Source organism: Heptranchias perlo, chromosome 4, assembly GCF_035084215.1.
Source record: "Heptranchias perlo isolate sHepPer1 chromosome 4, sHepPer1.hap1, whole genome shotgun sequence".
NCBI lineage: Eukaryota > Metazoa > Chordata > Chondrichthyes > Hexanchiformes > Hexanchidae > Heptranchias > Heptranchias perlo.
The window spans coordinates 2417372-2435926 of NC_090328.1; the positions used below are offsets into that span (position 1 = coordinate 2417372).

Consider the following 18555-nt stretch of genomic DNA (forward strand, 5'->3'; position numbering starts at 1 on the left):
CTAATACACCTCCTAATACACCTCCTAATACACCCCCTAATACACCCCCTAATACACCCCCTAATACACCCCCTAATACACCCCCTAATACACCTCCTAATACACCCCCTAATACACCTCCTAATACACCCCCTAATACACCTCCTAATACACCCCCTAATACACCTCCTAATACACCCCCTAATACACCTCCTAATACACCCCCTAATACACCTCCTAATACACCCCCTAATACACCTCCTAATACACCCCCTAATACACCCCCTAATACACCTCCTAATACACCCCCTAATACACCTCCTAATACACCCCCTAATACACCCCCTAATACACCCCCTAATACACCCCCTAATACACCTCCTAATACACCCCCTAATACACCTCCGAATACTCCTCCTAATACACCCCCTAATACACCCCCTGATACACCCCCTAATACACCTCCTAATACACCTCCTAATACACCCCCTAATACACCCCCTAATACACCCCCTAATACACCCCCTAATACACCTCCTAATACACCCCCTAATTCACCCCTAATACACCTCCTAATCCCCCCCTTAATACACCCCCTAATACACCCCCTAATACACCTCCTAATACACCCCCTAATTCACCCCTAATACACCTCCTAATCCCCCCCTTAATACACCCCCCAATACACCTCCTAATAAACCCCCTAATACACCCCCTAATTCACCCCTAATACACCTCCTAATCCCCCCCCTAATAAACCCCCTAATACACCCCCTAATACACGGCCTAATTTTTTTTCTTCGTTCATGGGATGTGGGCGTCGCTGGTGAGGCCGGCATTTATTGCCCATCCCTAATTGCCCTCGAGAAGGTGGTGGTGAGCCGCCTTCTTGAACCGCTGCAGTCCGTGTGGTGACGGTTCTCCCACAGTGCTGTTAGGAAGGGAGATCCAGGATTTTGACCCAGCGACGATGAAGGAACGGCGATATATTTCCAAGTCGGGATGGTGTGTGACTTGGAGGGGAACGTGCAGGTGGTGTTGTTCCCATGTGCCTGCTGCTCTTGGCATTCTCGGTGGGAGAGGTCGTGGGTTTGGGAGGTGCTGTCGAAGAAGCCTTGGCGAGTTGCTGCAGTGCATCCTGTAGATGGTACACACTGCAGCCACAGTGCGCCGTTGGTGAAGGGAGTGAATGTTTAGGGTGGTGGATGGGCTGCCAATCAAGCGAACTGCTTTGTCCTGGATGGTGTCGAGCTTCTTGAGTGTTGTTGGAGCTGGACTCATCCAGGCAAGTGGAGAGTATTCCATCACACTCCTGACTTGTGCCTTGTGGATGGTGGAAAGGCTTTGGGGAGTCAGGAGGTGAGTCACTCGCTGCAGAATACCCAGCCTCTGACCTGCTCTTGTGGCCACAGTATTTATATGGCTGGTCCACCTGATCCACCGTCTAATTCTTCTCCGGAAGACTTGCAGAATCCCCGTGGATCGTTGTTGGATTCTCACTGCCATCTTTAATCGATTTAAAAACAAACTTTGACAAGTCAAGAATCAAGATCTTCCGATCTGAAGGCAGTTGACTGAAAGGCCTTGGTCGGTGTTGAGTTTCTGTGACCAGCTCCTCAGTCACCTCATTCACTGCTGGTTTCTAGTTTCGTTACAGGACACTCGTGAAGCCAGCCCAGTTCGGAGGGCGATGTGAAGAAACGAACATGGACGATGACAGACCATGTTTACCCAACAAACTCTGCAACATCCAACAGACAGACTGCGTCAACAAATTCCGCTGTCAGAACGGTAAAAATATTCTCATTCATAAATAAATCATTGCAGGTAAAGCACAGGAGGAGGCCATTTGGCCCATCGAGCCTGTGCCGGCTCTTTGAAGGAGCTATTGGTCCCATTCTCCTGCTCTTTCCCCATAGCCCTGTAAATCTTTTCCTTTCAAGTATTTATCCAGTTCCCTTTTGAAAGTTATTATTGAATCTGCTTCCACCGCCCTTTCAGGCAGTGAATTCCAGATCATCACAACTCGCTGTGAAAAAAATGTTTCCTCATGTTGTCTCTGGCTCTTTTGCCGATCACCTTAAATCTGTGTCCTCTGGTTACCGACCCTTCTGCCACTGGAAACAGTTTCTCCTTATTTACTCTGTTAAAACGGTTCATGATTTTGAACACCTCGATCAAATCTCCCCTTAACCTTCTCTGTTCTAAGGAGAACAATCCCAGCTTCTCCAGTCTCTCCACATAACTGAAGCCCCTCATCCCTGGCACCATTCTAGTAAATCTCCTCTGCACTCTCTCTCAGGCCTTCACATCTTTCCTAAAGTGCGGTGCCCAGAATTGAACACAATACTCCAGCTGAGGCCTAACCAGTGTTTATAAAGGTTTAGTATAACTTCCTTGCTTTTGTCCTCTGTAGGCTTGATTTTCAGATCGATGTCCAGGTGTGGTGGGGGCGGTAGGGGGAGGGGGGGCTGGGAATATTGGGAAAATCCCGAGCGGGTAAGGAACCCGACTCCATCCCGCCGACTTCCGTGTCTCTCACAGACACATCCGTGTGTGCGTACACTTCTGGAATCTGGAAATCCCACCGGCAATTAAAGCCAGAGGGACGATATTTAAAGAAGCAAATGTACCTCACTGAGGTTGTTTAAGGTACTTTATTTGTTAATTAGTGGGTAGTTACACCAATTTTCAACTTACCTGGGCGGCTTCCGATTCACGCCTGGTGAAACCAGGCATCGGGGGCCGGATCAGGCGAAAATAAACCAAACCAATTCAATAAAATAACATTTCACAAAGTTAAAAAATAAATAAGCCAACCTTTCAAACGATGTCACCTGGCCCCCCCCAATCCGACATCCGATGTCTCCCCCCGAATGACTCATCCCCAGATGTCTTCCCCCCCGATGTCTCACCCCCCACAAACGATGTCTGATGTCCCCCACTCCGATCTTTGTCCCTCCCCCCTCTCCCTCACTCTCTGTTCCAGTGCTGGATGATGTCTCTCTCTCTCTCTCTCTCTCTCCCATCCCCTTCGATGTTGCTGCTCCTGTCACCAGCCATCCTGTCAATCAGGCTGGCTGCCGGGCGCGAAACCCAGAAACAAGATTAATGAGCATCAATTACCTCCCGATCGCGTGGGGAGAGGTAAGATTTTATATTACCGCGTGCCCAGTGACCCCCCCGCCCCCTCCGCTGCCATCCCACCGCCATTTGAAAATCGAGCCCTGTGTCTCTATTAATAAAGCCCACCATCCCATATACTTCTTTAACAGTTTTCTCAACTAGTGATTGTAAACTTGGAACATTTTTCCAACTCCAAGGTATCAGCAAAGCTGCAGTCTCTCTGAGACTTTAATTCTTTAGCTTTCTCCCCTTCCAAGGGCCCCAACAACAAATGCAGCCCAACCCAGTGCATTTTGTGTCTGAGCCTAGGCTGGGTCTCGGCAGGCTATTCAACCATGGCAGCTTCATGGCTACGCCCAATCCCGAGGCCGACACAAACCCCTTTCCCCGCAGGGCTCACTCGACAATGGCTGGACGCAGGGTCCCTGTCTGATTGTTGCCTAAGCCGGGGCGTTGAGATTGATTGGAATATTCCCCGAGCACCATCAGCAGGCCGGGGATGGAGTTCGATAACGACAGGCGGGAGAATCAACACAAGCTCTTTCTCACCTCGTCCTCCTCCCCCTCCTCCCCTCACATCCTCACCTCCTCCTCAACTTCTCATCTCCCCATCCCTCCTCAACTCCTCATTCCCCCTCCTCCCCTCACCTCCACCTCCTCTCCCATGCTCCCTCTCCACACCTCCCCTCTACTCCCCATCCCTCACCCTCTCCACACCTCCCCTAACCCCCTCACCTCCCCCTTCCCCCCTCACCCCTTCCTCTCCCCCTCTCCCCCTTCACCTCCACTCGCACCCTCCCCCTCTTTCCCTCTTCCCTTCCCCCTCTCTCCTCACCCCTCCCTCCTTTCCCCTCCCTTCCTCTCCCCTCCCCACCCCCTCACCTCTCCCCCTCCCACCTACACCCCCTCGCCTCCTTCACCCCCTCCCACCACCCCTCTCTCTGCCCCTCCCCCTCCCCTCTTTCCGACTCCCCCTATCCCCTTCCCTCCCCCCTCTCTCCCTCCCCCCCTCGATGTATTTCAGGACGCTGCATCGCCCGGAAGCTGAAATGTAATGGCGATCACGACTGTGGAGACGGGTCTGATGAGGAAGGGTGTAGGAGACTGGATCCACCCTGCCCACGGGAGATTGAACCCATCCCCGGGGCCCAGCTGATTGGAAGTGGGTAAGAGTGGGTCATGGGGGGAGAGTGGGACCGGGGAGAGGGGGAGAGTGGGACCGGGGAGAGGGGGAGAGTGGGACCGGGGAGAGGGGGAGAGTGGGACTGGGGAGAGGGGGAGAGTGGGAGAGTGGGACAGGGGAGAGGGGGCGAGTGAGAAAGGGGAGAGGGGGTGAGTGAGACAGGGGAGAGTGAGACAGGGGAGAGGGGGAGAGTGAGACAGGGGAGGGGGTGAGTGATTTGGGGGTGAGTGAGAGTGATTTGGGGGTGTGTGGGGTTGAGTGGTGTTGTTTTGGGGGTGATTTGGGGGTGTGTGGGGATGAGAAGGGTTGTTTTGGGGGCGTGTGGGGGTGAGTGGGGTGATTTGGGGGTGAGTGGCGGTGATTTGGGGGTGAGTGGAGGTGATTTGGGGGTGAGTGGAGGTGATTTGGGGGTGAGTGGAGGTGATTTGGGGGTGAGTGGCGGTGATTTGGGGGTGAGTGGAGGTGATTTGGGGGTGAGTGGCGGTGATTTGGGGGTGAGTGGAGGTGATTTGGGGGTGAGTGGGGTTGTTTTGGGGTTGAGTGGGTTGTTTTGGGGTTGATTTAAGGGGTGAGTGGGGGTGATTAGTGGGGGGGATTAGTGGGGTGAGTGGGGGTGAGTGGGGTTGATTTAGGGGTGAGTGTGGGTGTGTGGGGGTGATTTGGGGGTGAGTGGGGGTGTGTGGGGGTGATTTGGGGGTGAGTGGGGGGTGAGTGGGGGTGATTTGGGGGTGATTTGGGGGTGAGTGGGGGTGATTTGGGGGTGAGTGGGAGTGATTTGGGGGTGAGTGTTGGGTTGATTTGGGGGTGATTTGGGGGTGTGTGGGGGTGATTTGGGGGTGAGTGGGGGTGATTGGGGGTGAGTGTTGGGTTGATTTGGGGGTGAGTGGGGGGTGTGGGGGTGATCTGGGGGTGTGTGGGGGTGATTTGGGGGTGAGTGTTGGGTTGATTTGGGGGTGATTTGGGGGTGAGTGGGGGTGATTTGGGGGTGATTTGGGGGTGTGTGGGGGTGATTTGGGGGTGAGTGGGGGTGAGTGTGGGGGTGAGTGGGGGTGATTTGGGGTTGATTTGGGGGTGAGGTTGGGGAGGGGTCACGAGATCCGGACACAAGGCATTGATCATGATTTCATGTCCAGCACTGATGGAGGACGTGTTCCATGTTGCTTTACGATGTAATGGTGAGCGGAGCCAATTATCCCCTCTGGCTTCGGTGTAGGCCTGGTGTAGAATCCTCCGGACTGCCTGCTTCAAATGGGTGGCTGTGTTTATCTAACAGCCTCGTGTAGAGTAACATCTCAGAGTGTTCATGAGATTGCTGCATATTTGTTTCACCATTATATAAAATCAGCCTGAAGCCATGACCAGAACTATAACCATTATTGGAATCCTAACCCTAACTAACTGTAACCACAACCATAACTATAGAAGTATAAAAACTTACAGCACAGAAGGCGGCCATTCGGCCCATCATGCCTGTGCTGGCTCTATGAAAGACCTGTCCAATTTAGCCCCACACCCCAGCTTTTTCCCCATAACCCTGCAGTTTGGTTCTCTTCAAGGACATGTCCAAATACTTGTTGAAAGTTCCTATGGAATCTGCTTCCACCCCCCTTTCAGGCCGTGCTTTCCAGATCTTAACGATCCTCTGTGAAAAAATTTCTCCTCATTTCCTCTTTAGTTCTTTTGCCAATTATTTTCAATCTATCACCCCTGGTCACCGACCCACTTGTCAGAGGAAACAGTTTCTCCCTTATTGTTCGATCAAAACCCCTCATGATTTTGAACACCTCGATCAAATCTCCCCTTAACCTTCTCTGTTCTAAGGAGAACAATCCCAGCTTCTCCAGTCTCTCCACATAACTGAAGTCCCTCATCCCTGGAACCATTCCAGTAAATCTCTTCTGCACCCTCTCCAAGGCCTTCACATCCTTCCTAAAGTGTGGTGCCCAGAATTGAACACAATTCTCCAGCTGAGGCCTAACCAGTGATTTGTAAAGGTTGAGCATAACTTCCTTGTTTTTGTATTCCGTGCCCCTATTTACAAAGCTCAGTATCCCATTCACTTTCTTAACCACCTTATCAACTTGACCTGCCACCTTCAAAGATTTGTGAATTGTGAACTGTATCCACAACTGTAACCAAAGCTGTAAATGCAACTCTTACCATATATGTAGCCTTAACTGTACCCAGTCATAATAATAACTGTAGCAATAGCCATAACTATAACTATTACCATAACTATAACAATAGCCACAACCATAACTATTACCATAACTGTGACTGTAACCGTAACCAGCTTGTGCTTTCCTATAAAAACAGACATAACCAGCAACAAATCTGATATTTGATAGAGGTTGGGTTCCCAGCTGCACCATCACTTGGACAGGCCGTACCTGGAGTTCGGTGTGAGCTGGAGTTAGGTGTCACTGGGCTCCTTTCTATTCCACAGGTACAACGTGCTGGCCGGGGAGATGGGAGGTGAAGTCCTCAATAACACTTACTACAGTGGCACCTGCAGGACTGTATCAAGAGGAATCATCAGCAAACATTACCGAGTCTCCAGCAACCTGGATAACATCACTTTTGAGGTATACTGCCCCGGAAAATATTACTGGGGGGGCTGAGTCCTTAAAAGGAATATTCCCACCACCCTCTTTCTTCAGGACGTTTTATTCCTTCCCACCATTAAATCGGGATGGACAATGACCGAGGGATTAGAACGGGGGTCTCCCATTCTCCATTAAACCGGTATGGATACTGACAATGGGATTAGAACTGGGGCCTCCCATTCCCAATTAAACAGGGATAGACAATGACAATAGGATGAGAACTGGTGTATCCAATTCTACATTGAACCGAGATGGACACTGACAATGGGATTAGAATTGGGGTCTCCCATTCCCAATTAACATAGGAACATAGGAACAGGAGTAGGCCATTCAGCCCCTCGTGCCTGCTCCGCCATTTGATAAGATCATGGCTGATCTGTGATCTAACTCCATATACCTGCCTTTGACCCATATCCCTTAATACCTTTGATTGCCAAAAAGCTATCTATCTCACATTTAAATTTAGCAATTGAGCTAGTATCAATTGCCGTTTGCGGAAGAGAGTTCCAAACTTCTACCACCCTTTGTGTGTAGAAATGTTTTCTAATCTCGCTCCTGAAAAGTCTGGCTCTAATTTTTAGACTGTGCCCCCTACTCCTAAAATCCCCAACCAGCGGAAATAGTTTCTCTCTATCCACCCTATCTGTTCCCCTTAATATCTTATAAACTTCGATCAGATCACCCCTTAACCTTCGAAACTCCAGAGAATACAACCCCAATTTGTGTAATCTCTCCTCGTAACTTAACCCTTGAAGTCCGGGTATCATTCTAGTAAACCTACGCTGCACTCCCTCCAAGGCCAATATGTCCTTCCGAAGGTGCGGTGCCCAGAACTGCTCACAGTACTCCAGGTGCGGTCTAACCAGGGTTTTGTATAGCTGCAGCATAACTTCTGCCCCCTTGTACTCTAGTCCTCTAGATATAAAGGCCAGCATTCCATTAGCCTTATTGATTATTTTCTGAACCTGTTCATGACACTTCAATGATCTATGTACCTGAACCCCTAAGTCCCTTTGGACATCCACTGTTTTTAACTTTTTACCATTTAGAAAGTACCCTGTTCTATCCTTTTTTGATCCAAAGTGGATGACCTCACATTTGTCTACATTGAATTCCATTTGCCACAGTTTTGCCCATTCACCTAATCTATCAATATCGCTTTGTAATTTTATGTTTTCATCTACACTGCTTACAATGCCACCAATCTTTGTGTCATCGGCAAACTTAGATATGAGACTTTCTATGCCTTCATCTAAGTCGTTAATAAATATTGTGAATAATTGAGGCCCCAAGACAGATCCCTGCGGGACTCCACTAGTCACATCCTGCCAATGTGAGTACCTTCCCATTATCCCTACTCTCTGTTGCCTTTTGCTCAGCCAACTTCCTAACCAAGTCCGTACTTTTCCCTCGATTCCATGGGCTTCTATCTTAGCTAACAGTCTCTTATGTGGGACCTTATCAAATGCCTTCTGGAAGTCCATATAAATAACATCCATTGACATTCCCCTGTCCACTACTTTAATCATCTCTTCAAAAAATTCAATCAGGTTTGTCAGGCACGACCTACCTTTCACAAATCCATGCTGGCTCTCTCTGATTAACTGAAAATTCTCGAGGTGTTCAGTCACCCTATCCTTAATTATAGACTCCAGCATTTTCCCCACAACAGATGTTAGGCTAACTGGTCGAAAATTCCCTGGTTTCCCTCTCTCTCCTTTCTTAAAAAGCGGAGTGACATGTGCAATTTTCCAATCTAGAGGGACAGTTCCTGAATCTGGAGAACTTTGAATGATTATAGTTAGGACATCTGCAATGTGCTCACCTACTTCCTTTAAAACCCTGGGATGGAAACCATCTGGTCCTGGGGATTTGTCACTCTTTAGTGCTATTATTTTCTGCATTACTGTTGATTTACTTATGTTAATTTTATCGAGTCCCTGTCCCCGATTCAATATTAGTTTTCTTGGGATTTCTGGCATGCTATCCTCTTTCTACTGTAAATACTGACGCAAAGTAATTGTTCAACATGTCCGCCATTTCCCCATTGTCAATGACAATATCCCCACTTTCAGTTTTTAAGGGGCCAACACTGCTCCTGACCACCCTCTTTTTCCTAATGTAACTATAAAAGTTCTTCATATTGGTTTTGCTATCCCTTGCAAGTTTCTTTTCATACTCTCTTTTTGTAGCTCTTACTATCTGTTTTGTGACCCTTTGTTGATCTTCGTATCTTTCCCATTCATCAGGATCTGTGCCATTTTTTGCCTTTTTGTATGCCCTTTCCTTATGTCTTATACTGTCCCTTACCTCTTTAGTTGTCCAGGGATAGACAATGACAATAGGATTAGAACTGGGGTCTCCCATTCTCCATTAAACCAGGATAGACACTGACAATGGGATTAGAATTGGGGTCTCCCATTCTCCATTAAACTGGGATAGACACTGAGCGAGAGATTAGAACTGGGGTCTCACACCCCCCAATAAACTGGGATAGACACGAATAATGGAATTAGAACTGGGGTCTCTCATTCTCCATTAAACTAAGTTAGACACTGACAACAGGATTAGAACTGGTTTCTCCCATTCTCCATTAACCCGGGATGGACACTGACCGAGAGTTTTGTTTTCCACTCAGGTGACCAATGTCGAAGATGATATCACAGACGAGTTCTACAGAGATCCAGCCGAATTTGGCACCAGCGTTTCAGACTCCTCACAACTGTACAACCAACAGAGCAGTTCCTTTAACATCCCAATTCTCTTTGGGCACAGCAAATCGAGTAAGACATCACGGAAATCCAGCTTCAGCGAGGTGATCGAGGCATCGAGACAGAAGGTATCGTTACCATAGGAAATACAATCCGGGGGCAGGGTCCAATCAGACACCACAATCTACTCTGTATCTAACCCGTGCTGTACCTGCCCTGGGAGTGTTTGATGGGACAGTGTAGAGGGAGCTTTACTCTGTATCTAACCCGTGCTGTACCTGCCCTGGGAGTGTTTGATGGGACAGTGTAGAGGGAGCTTTACTCTGTATTTAACCCGTGCTGTACCTGCCCTGGGAGTGTTTGATGGGACAGTGTAGAGGGAGCTTTACTCTGTATCTAACCCATGCTGTACCTGCCCTGGGAGTGTTTGATGGGACAGTGTATAAGAACATAACAACATAAGAAATAGGAGCAAGAGTAGGCCAATCGGCCCTCGAGCCTGCTCCGCCATTCAATAAGATCATGGCTGATCTGATCCTAACCTCAAATCTAAATTCATGTCCAATTTCCTGCCCGCTCCCCGTAACCCCTAATTCCCTTTACTTCTAGGAAACTGTCTATTTCTGTTTTAAATTTATTTAATGATGTAGCTTCCACAGCTTCCTGGGGCAGCAAATTCCACAGACCTACCACCCTCTGAGTGAAGAAGTTTCTCCTCATCTCAGTTTTGAAAGAGCAGCCCCTTATTCTAAGATTATGCCCCCTAGTTCTAGTTTCACCCATCCTTGGGAACATCCTTACCGCATCCACCCGATCAAGCCCCTTCACAATCTTATATGTTTCAATAAGATCGCCTCTCATTCTTCTGAACTCCAATGAGTAGAGTCCCAATCTACTCAACCTCTCCTCATATGTCCGCCCCCTCATCCCCGGGATTAACCGAGTGAACCTTCTTTGTACTGCCTCGAGAGCAAGTATGTCTTTTCTTAAGTGTGGACACCAAAACTGTATGCAGTATTCCAGGTGCGGTCTCACCAATACCTTATATAACTGCAGCAATACCTCCCTGTTTTTATATTCTATCCCCCTAACAATAAAAGCCAACATTCCGTTGGCCTTCTTGATCACCTGCTGCACCTGCATAGTAACTTTTTGATTTTCTTGCACTAGGACCCCCAGATCCCTTTGTACTGCAGTACTTTCCAGTTTCTCGCCATTAAGATAATAACTTGCTCTCTGATTTTTCCTGCCAAAGTGCATAACCTCACATTTTCCAATATTGTATTGCATCTGCCAAATCTCCGCCCACTCACCCAGCCTGTCCATATCCCCTTGTAGGTTTTTTATATCCTCCTCACTCTCTACTTTCCCTCCCATCTTTGTATCATCTGCAAACTTTGATATGTTACACTCGGTCCCCTCCTCCAAATCGTTAATATAGATTGTGAAGAGTTGGGGACACAGCACCGACCCCTGCGGAACACCACTGGCTACTGGTTGCCAGTCCGAGAATGAACCATTTATCCCAACTCTCTGCTTCCTGTTAGATAACCAATCCTCCACCCATGCCAGAATATTACCCCCAATCCAGTGATTCTTTATCTTGAGCAATAATCTTTTATGTGGCACCTTGTCAAATGCCTTCTGGAAGTCTAAATACACTACGTCCACTGGTTCCCCTTTATCCACCCTGTACGTTATGTCCTCAAAGAACTCAAGCAAATTTGTCAGACATGACTTCCCCTTCGTAAAGCCATGCTGACTTTGTCCTATTAAATTATGTTTATCCAAATGTTCCACTACTGTCTCCTTAATAGTAGACTCCAAAATTTTACCCACCACAGATGTTAGGCTAACTGGTCTATAATTTCCAGCCTTCTGCCTACTACCCTTTTTAAATAAGGGTGTTATATTAGCAGTTTTCCAATCTGCCGGGACCTTTGTCGAGTCCAGAGAATTTTGGAAAATTATTACCAAAGCATCCACAATCCCTACTGCCACTTCCCTCAAGACCCTAGGATGTAAGCCATCAGGTCCAGGGGATTTATCCGCCTTGAGTCCCATTAATTTACTGAGTACCAATTCCTTAGTGATTTTAATCGTATTTAGCTCCTCCCCCCCAGAGCCCCCTGTTTGTCCAGTGTTGGGATATTCTTAGTGTCCTCTACCGTAAAGACTGAAACAAAATATTTGTTCAGCATTTTTGCCATCTCCATGTTTCCCACCATTAATTTCCCGGTCTCATCCTCTAAGGGACCTACGTTTGCCTTAGCCACCCTTTTTCTTTTTATATAACTGTAGAAACTCTTGCTATCTGTTTTTATATTTTTTGCTAATTTATTTTCATAATCTACCTTCCCTTTCTTAATCAATCCTTTAGTTACTTTTTGCTGTCTTTTGAAGACTTCCCAATCTTCTATCCTCCCACTAAGTTTGGCTACCTTATATGTCCTTGTTTTTAGTCGGATACTATCCTTAATTTCTTTACTTAGCCACGGATGGCTGTCATTTCTTTTACACCCTTTTTTCCTCAGTGGAATATTTTTATTTTGAAAGTTGTAAAATAACTCCTTAAATGAACACCACTGCTCATGTACCATCTTACCCTTTAATCTATTTTCCCAGTCCACTTTAGTCAATTCCGCTCTCATACCATCATAGTCTCCTTTATTCAAGCTCAGTACGCTTGTTTGAGAACCAACCTTCTCACCCTCTAATTGGATATGGAATGTAACCATGTTATGGTCACTCATTCCAAGGGGATCCTTAACTAGGACATTATTAATTAATCCTGGCTCATTGCACAGGACCAGGTCCAAGGTTGCTTGCCCCCTTGTAGGATCAGTTACATACTGCTCAAGAAATCCATCCCTAATACACTCAATAAACTCTTCCTCAAGACTGCCCTGCCCAATTTGATTTGTCCAGTTAATATGATAGTTAAAATCCCCCATAATTATAGCTGTTCCCTTATTACATGCCCCGACTATTTCCTGATTAATACTTCTTCCAGCAGAGTTGCAACTATTAGGAGGCCTATATACTACGCCCACGAGTGTTTTTTTCCCCTTATTATTCCTTATCTCTACCCAAACTGTTTCATTATCCTGATCCTTTGTCCCAATATCATTTCTCTGTATTACAGTGATTCCTTCCTTTATTAACATAGCCACCCCACCTCCCCTTCCTTCCTGCCTGTCCTTCCTGATTGTTAAATACCCTGGCATATTTAATTCCCAGTCGTTGTCACCCTGCAGCCATGTTTCTGTAATGGCCACAAGATCATACCCATACGTAGTTATTTGTGCCGTTAACTCATCCATTTTGTTACGAATGCTACATGCATTCAGATAAAGAACTTTCAAATATGTTTTGTGACACTTAGTTCCTGCTTTTTCCTTTTTTAACACTTTACCTTTTACTCCATACCTTCTGTCCCTTCCTGATACGCTTTCCTCTGTCTCCCTGCTCAGGTTCCCAACCCCCTGCCACAGCTTTGATGCTGGGTTAATCGCCTTACGCCTTCTAGTTTTTATTTTTTCTGTCGTGCCTAAAGTACACTTTCTTTCCGCTGCTCTACGCTTTTCCCTTTCACTTGTTCTTGAACAACTGTTTGTACTATTTGTATTGTAGATTTCCCCTGGGTCTTCCCCTCTCTTGCTGCTCTCAATTTTATTCCCTTCTGACTCCCCGCTCAGGTTCCCATCCCCCGCCACTGTAGTTTAAACCTTCCCCAACAGCACTAGCAAACACCCCCGCGAGGACATTGGTCCCGGTCCTGCTCGGGTGTAACCCGTCTCGCTTGTACAGGTCCCACCTTCCCCAGAACCGGTCCTGATGTCCCAGGAATCGAAATCCCTCCCTCCTACACCATCCCTGCAGCCACCCATTCATCCTGTCTATTCTCCTGTTCCTATACTCACTAGCACGTGGCACCGGTAGTAATCCTGAGATCACTACCTTTGAAGTCCTGCTTTTTAATTTATCTCCTAACTCCTTAAATTCACCTTGCAGGACCTCATCCCTTTTTTTGACCTATGTCGTTGGTACCAATATGGACCACGACTACTGGCTGTTCACCCTCCCCCTCCAGAATGCCCTGCAGCCGCTCCGTGACATCCTTGACCCTAGCACCAGGGAGGCAACATACCATCCTGGAGTCACGTTTGCGGCCGCAGAAACGCCTATCTGTTCCCCTTACAATTGAATCCCCTATCACTATAGCCCTGCCACTCTTCTTCCTCCCCTCCTGTGCAGCAGAGCCACCCGTGGTGCCCCGAACTTGGCTCTTGCTGCTTTCCCCTGATAAGCCATCTCCCTCAACAGTATCTAAAGCAGAATATCTGTTTGAGAGGGAGATGGCCCCAGGGGACTCCTGCTCTACCTGCCTCGTCCTTTTACTCTGCCTGGCGGTCACCCATTTCCTTTCTGCCTGCGTAATCTTTACCTGCGGTGTGACCACCCCACTGAACGTGCTATTCACCATAGTTTCAGCATCGCGGATGCTCCACAGTGAATCCACCCGCAGCTCCAGCTCCGAAATACGGTTAGCCAGTCGCTGCAGCTGGACACACTTCCTGCACACATGGTCGCCAGGGACACTGGTAGTGTCCATGACTTCCCACATAGTGCAGGAGGAGCATATCATGGGTGCAAACTGTGCTGCCATGACTTGCCTTAGACTCCCAGACTCTCCTCCCACTCTCGGTCTCTCCTTTTATACTGTGCTCACCTCTCGGACTCTCCTGCCTCACCTGTGACGTTGCACAGTAGTTTTCTCTTGTTGCACGTCTGCTGCTGTTTTTATTCCCCAATCTCAGTCTTCTACGCTCAGGTTCACTGCCGCTCTGGGGAAAAAGTTCAGAAAAGCAAGGCAAAGCAGCACCTCCTTCCCCCAAACTCCCACACTCACCAAACTCTCAGCAGTTCACTCTGTCCTGTCGCACTCCGTGCTGTCGCACTGACAGGCCCCTGTATTTCTACAGTTTGTGACTCAGATGAGTCAGGCCTGCCCCACCTTCAGGTACCAGTTTAATCTTGCTCACCAATTAACTTACTACAGCAGTTCTCTGCTGAAGCCTGACAGAAACTTAAAAATTTAAACTTTAAAATTGAACTTAAACATTTGAAAGCAATATACACTAGATTTTAAATAGATCAACCCTTAAACTCCCACAAGAGATCAACCCTTAAACTCCCACAAGAGATTAACCCTTAAACTCCCACAAGAGATTAACCCTTAAACTCACACAAGAGATTAACCCTTAAACTCACACAAGAGATTAACCCTTAAACTCCCACATGTACCAAACTCTCCGTTCACACTGTGTTGTCCGCACGCTGTAGGGGGAGCTTTACTCTGTATCTAACCCTGTACCTGCCCTGGGAGTGTTTGATGGGACAGTATAGAGGGAGCTTTACTCTGTATCTAACCCTGTACCTGCCCTGGGAGTGTTTGATGGGACAGTGTAGAGGGAGCTTTACTCTGTATCTAACCCTGTACCTGCCCTGGGAGTGTTTGATGGGACAGTGTAGGGGGAGCTTTACTCTGTATCTAACCCGTGCTGTACCTGCCCTGGGAGTGTTTGATGGGACAGTGTAGAGGGAGCTTTACTCTGTATCTAACCCTGTACCTGCCCTGGGAGTGTTTGATGGGACAGTGTAGAGGGAGCTTTACTCTGTATCTAACCCTGTACCTGCCCTGGGAGTGTTTGATGGGACAGTGGAGAGGGAGCTTTACTCTGTATCTAACCCTGTACCTGCCCTGGGAGTGTTTGATGGGACAGTATAGAGGGAGCTTTACTCTGTATCTAACCCTGTACCTGCCCTGGGAGTGTTTGATGGGACAGTGTAGGGGGAGCTTTACTCTGTATCTAACCCTGTACCTGCCCTGGGAGTGTTTGATGGGACAGTGTAGAGGGAGCTTTACTCTGTATCTAACCCGTGCTGTACCTGCCCTGGAGAGTTTGATGGGACAGTGTAGAGGGAGCTTTACTCTGTATCTAACCCTGTACCTGCCCTGGGAGAGTTTGATGGGACAGTGTAGAGGGAGCTTTACTCTGTATCTAACCCGTGCTGTACCTGCCCTGGGAGTGTTTGATGGGACAGTGTAGGGGGAGCTTTACTCTGTATCTAACCCCCTGTACCTGCCCTGGGAGTGTTTGATGGGACAGTGTAGAGGGAGCTTTACTCTGTATCTAACCCGTGCTGTACCTGCCCTGGGAGTGTTTGATGGGACAGTGTAGAGGGAGCTTTACTCTGTATCTAACCCTGTACCTGTCCTGAGAGTGTTTGATGGGACAGTGTAGAGGGAGCTTTACTCTGTATCTAACCCGTGCTGTACCTGCCCTGGGAGAGTTTGGTGAGACAGTGTAGGGGGAGCTTTACTCTGTATATTACAGGTCTGTTGTGCAGTGATAGACCTTGTCTGTTTGCTGTGGTTAGGTGATTATTGCTCTCTCTCGATTCTCTTTAGGACTCTGCGTATGTCCGAGTACATAAGACCATTGCGGTGTCAGAATTCACGCTGAGAGAAGGAGATCTTCACGCCTCCGAGCCCTTCCTGGAGGCTGTGAGCAGTCTGCCGCTGGACTATAACTACCCCCTGTACAGCCGAATATTCCAGGACTTCGGCACTCATTACTTCACCTCTGGGAAGACAGGCGGTGTTTATGATCTCCTGTATCAGTACGACAGGCAGGCGATAGACAGCTCAGGTACACACACTCAGGGTCAGTGGGTAGGGTGGGGATCGAGGGGAGTGATTAGAGGATAGGTGGGGATCGAGGGTAGTGGGCTAAAGGGAGGGTGGGGATCGAGGGTAGTGGGCTGGAGGGAGGGTGGGAATCGAGGGTAATGGGCTAGAGGGAGGGTGGGAATCGAGGGTAGTGGGCTAGAGGGTAGGGTGGGGATCGAGGGTAGTGGGCTGGAGGGAGGGTGGGAATCGAGGGTAGTGGGCTAGAGGGAGGGTGGGAATCGAGGGTAGTGGGCTAGAGGGAGGGTGGGAATCGAGGGTAGTGGGCTAGAGGGAGGGTGGGAATCGAGGGTAGTGGGCTAGAGGGTAGGGTGGGGATTGAGGGGAGTGGGCTAGAGGGTCGAGTGGGGATTGAGGGTAGTGGGCTAGAGGGTCGGGTGGGGATCGAGAATAGTGGGCAAGAGGGTAGAGTGGGGATCGAGGGTAGTTGGCTAGAGGGTCGAGTGGGGATCGAGGGTAGTGGGCTAGAGGGTAGGGTGGGGATCGAGAGCAGTGGGCTAGAAGGTAGAGTGGGTATCGAGGGTAGTGGGCTAGAGGGAGGGTGGGGATCGAGGGTAATGGGCTAGAGGGTAGGGTGGGGATCGAGGGTAGTGGCTAGAGGGTAGGGTGGGGATCGAGGGTAGTGGGCTAGAGGGTAGGGTGGGGATCGAGAGCAGTGGGCTAGAGGGTAGAGTGGGTATCGAGGGTAGTGGGCTAGAGGGTAGGGTGGGGATCGAGGGTAATGGGCTAGAGGGTAGGTGGGGATCGAGGGTAGTGGGCTAGAGGGTAGGGTGGGGATCGAGGGTAATGGGCTAGAGGGTAGGGTGGGGATCGAGGGTAGTGGGCTAGAGGGTAGGGTGGGGATCGAGGGTAATGGGCTAGAGGGTAGGGTGGGGATCGAGGGTAGTGGGCTAGAGGGTAGGGTAGGGATCGAGGGTAGTGGGCTAGAGGGTAGGGTGGGGATCGAGAGCAGTGGGCTAGAGGGTAGAGTGGGTATCGAGGGTAGTGGGCTAGAGGGTAGGGTGGGGATCGAGGGTAGTGGGCTAGAGGGTAGGGTGGGGATCGAGGGTAATGGGCTAGAGGGTAGGGTGGGGATCGAGAGGTAGTGGGCTAGAGGGTAGGGTGGGGATCGAGGGTAATGGGCTAGAGGGTAGGGTGGGGATCGAGGGTAGTGGGCTAGAGGGTAGGGTGGGGATCGAGGGTAGTGGGCTAGAGGGTAGGGTGGGGATCGAGGGTAGTGGGCTAGAGGGTAGGGTGGGGATCGAGGGTAGTGGGCTAGAGGGTAGGGTGGGGATCGAGGGTAATGGGCTAGAGGGTAGGGTGGGGATCGAGGGTAGTGGGCTAGAGGGTAGGGTGGGGATCGAGGGTAGTGGGCTAGAGGGTAGGGTGGGGATCGAGGGTAGTGGGCTAGAGGGTAGGGTGGGGGATCGAGGGTAAGGGCTAGAGGGTAGGGTGGGGATCGAGAGTAGTGGGCTAGAGGGTAGGGTGGGGATCGAGGGTAGTGGGCTAGAGGGTAGGGTGGGGATCGAGGGTAGTGGGCTAGAGGGTAGGGTGGGGATCGAGAGTAGTGGGCTAGAGGGTAGGGTGGGGATCGAGGGTAGTGGGCTAGAGGGTAGGGTGAGGATCGAGGGTAGTGGGCTAGAGGGAGGGTGGGGATTGAGGGGAGTGGGCTAGAGGGTCGAGTGGGGATCGAGGGTAGTGGGCTAGAGGGAGGGTGGGAATCGAGGGTAGTGGGCTAGAGGGTAGGGTGGGGATTGAGGGGAGTGGGCTAGAGGGTCGAGTGGGGATCGAGGGTAGTGGGCTAGAGGGTAGGGTGAGGATCGAGGGTAGTGGGCTAGAGGGTAGGGTGGGGATCGAGAGTAGTGGGCTAGAGGGTAGGGTGGGGATCGAGAGTAGTGGGCTAGAGGGTAGGGTGGGGATCGAGGGTAGTGGGCTAGAGGGTAGGGTGGGGATCGAGGGTAGTGGGCTCGAGGGTAGGGTGGGGATCGAGAGTAGTGGGCTAGAGGGTAGGGTGGGGATCGAGAGTAGTGGGCTAGAGGGTAGGGTGGGGATCGAGGGTAGTGGGCTAGAGGGTAGGGTGGGGATCGAGGGTAGTGGGCTAGAGGGTAGGGTGAGGATCGAGGGTAGTGGGCTAGAGGGTAGGGTGGGGATCGAGAGCAGTGGGCTAGAGGGTAGAGTGGGTATCGAGGGTAGTGGGCTAGAGGGTAGGGTGGGGAA

General features: G+C 49.6%; 1 protein-coding gene across 1 annotated transcript in view; it reads left to right on the top strand.

Moving 5' to 3' along the window:
- The first annotated feature begins 1596 nt into the window (after positions 1-1596).
- LOC137320388 (complement component C6-like) overlaps positions 1597-18555 on the top strand; it is a 21330-nt gene continuing 4371 nt past the window's right edge. Inside the window, exons 1-5 of the mRNA XM_067982089.1 lie at positions 1597-1770; positions 4130-4271; positions 6735-6873; positions 9533-9733; positions 16081-16321. Coding sequence (XP_067838190.1) covers positions 1686-1770; positions 4130-4271; positions 6735-6873; positions 9533-9733; positions 16081-16321 — 808 coding nt within the window. The 5' untranslated portion in view covers positions 1597-1685. The remainder of the gene's footprint in view (positions 1771-4129; positions 4272-6734; positions 6874-9532; positions 9734-16080; positions 16322-18555) is intronic.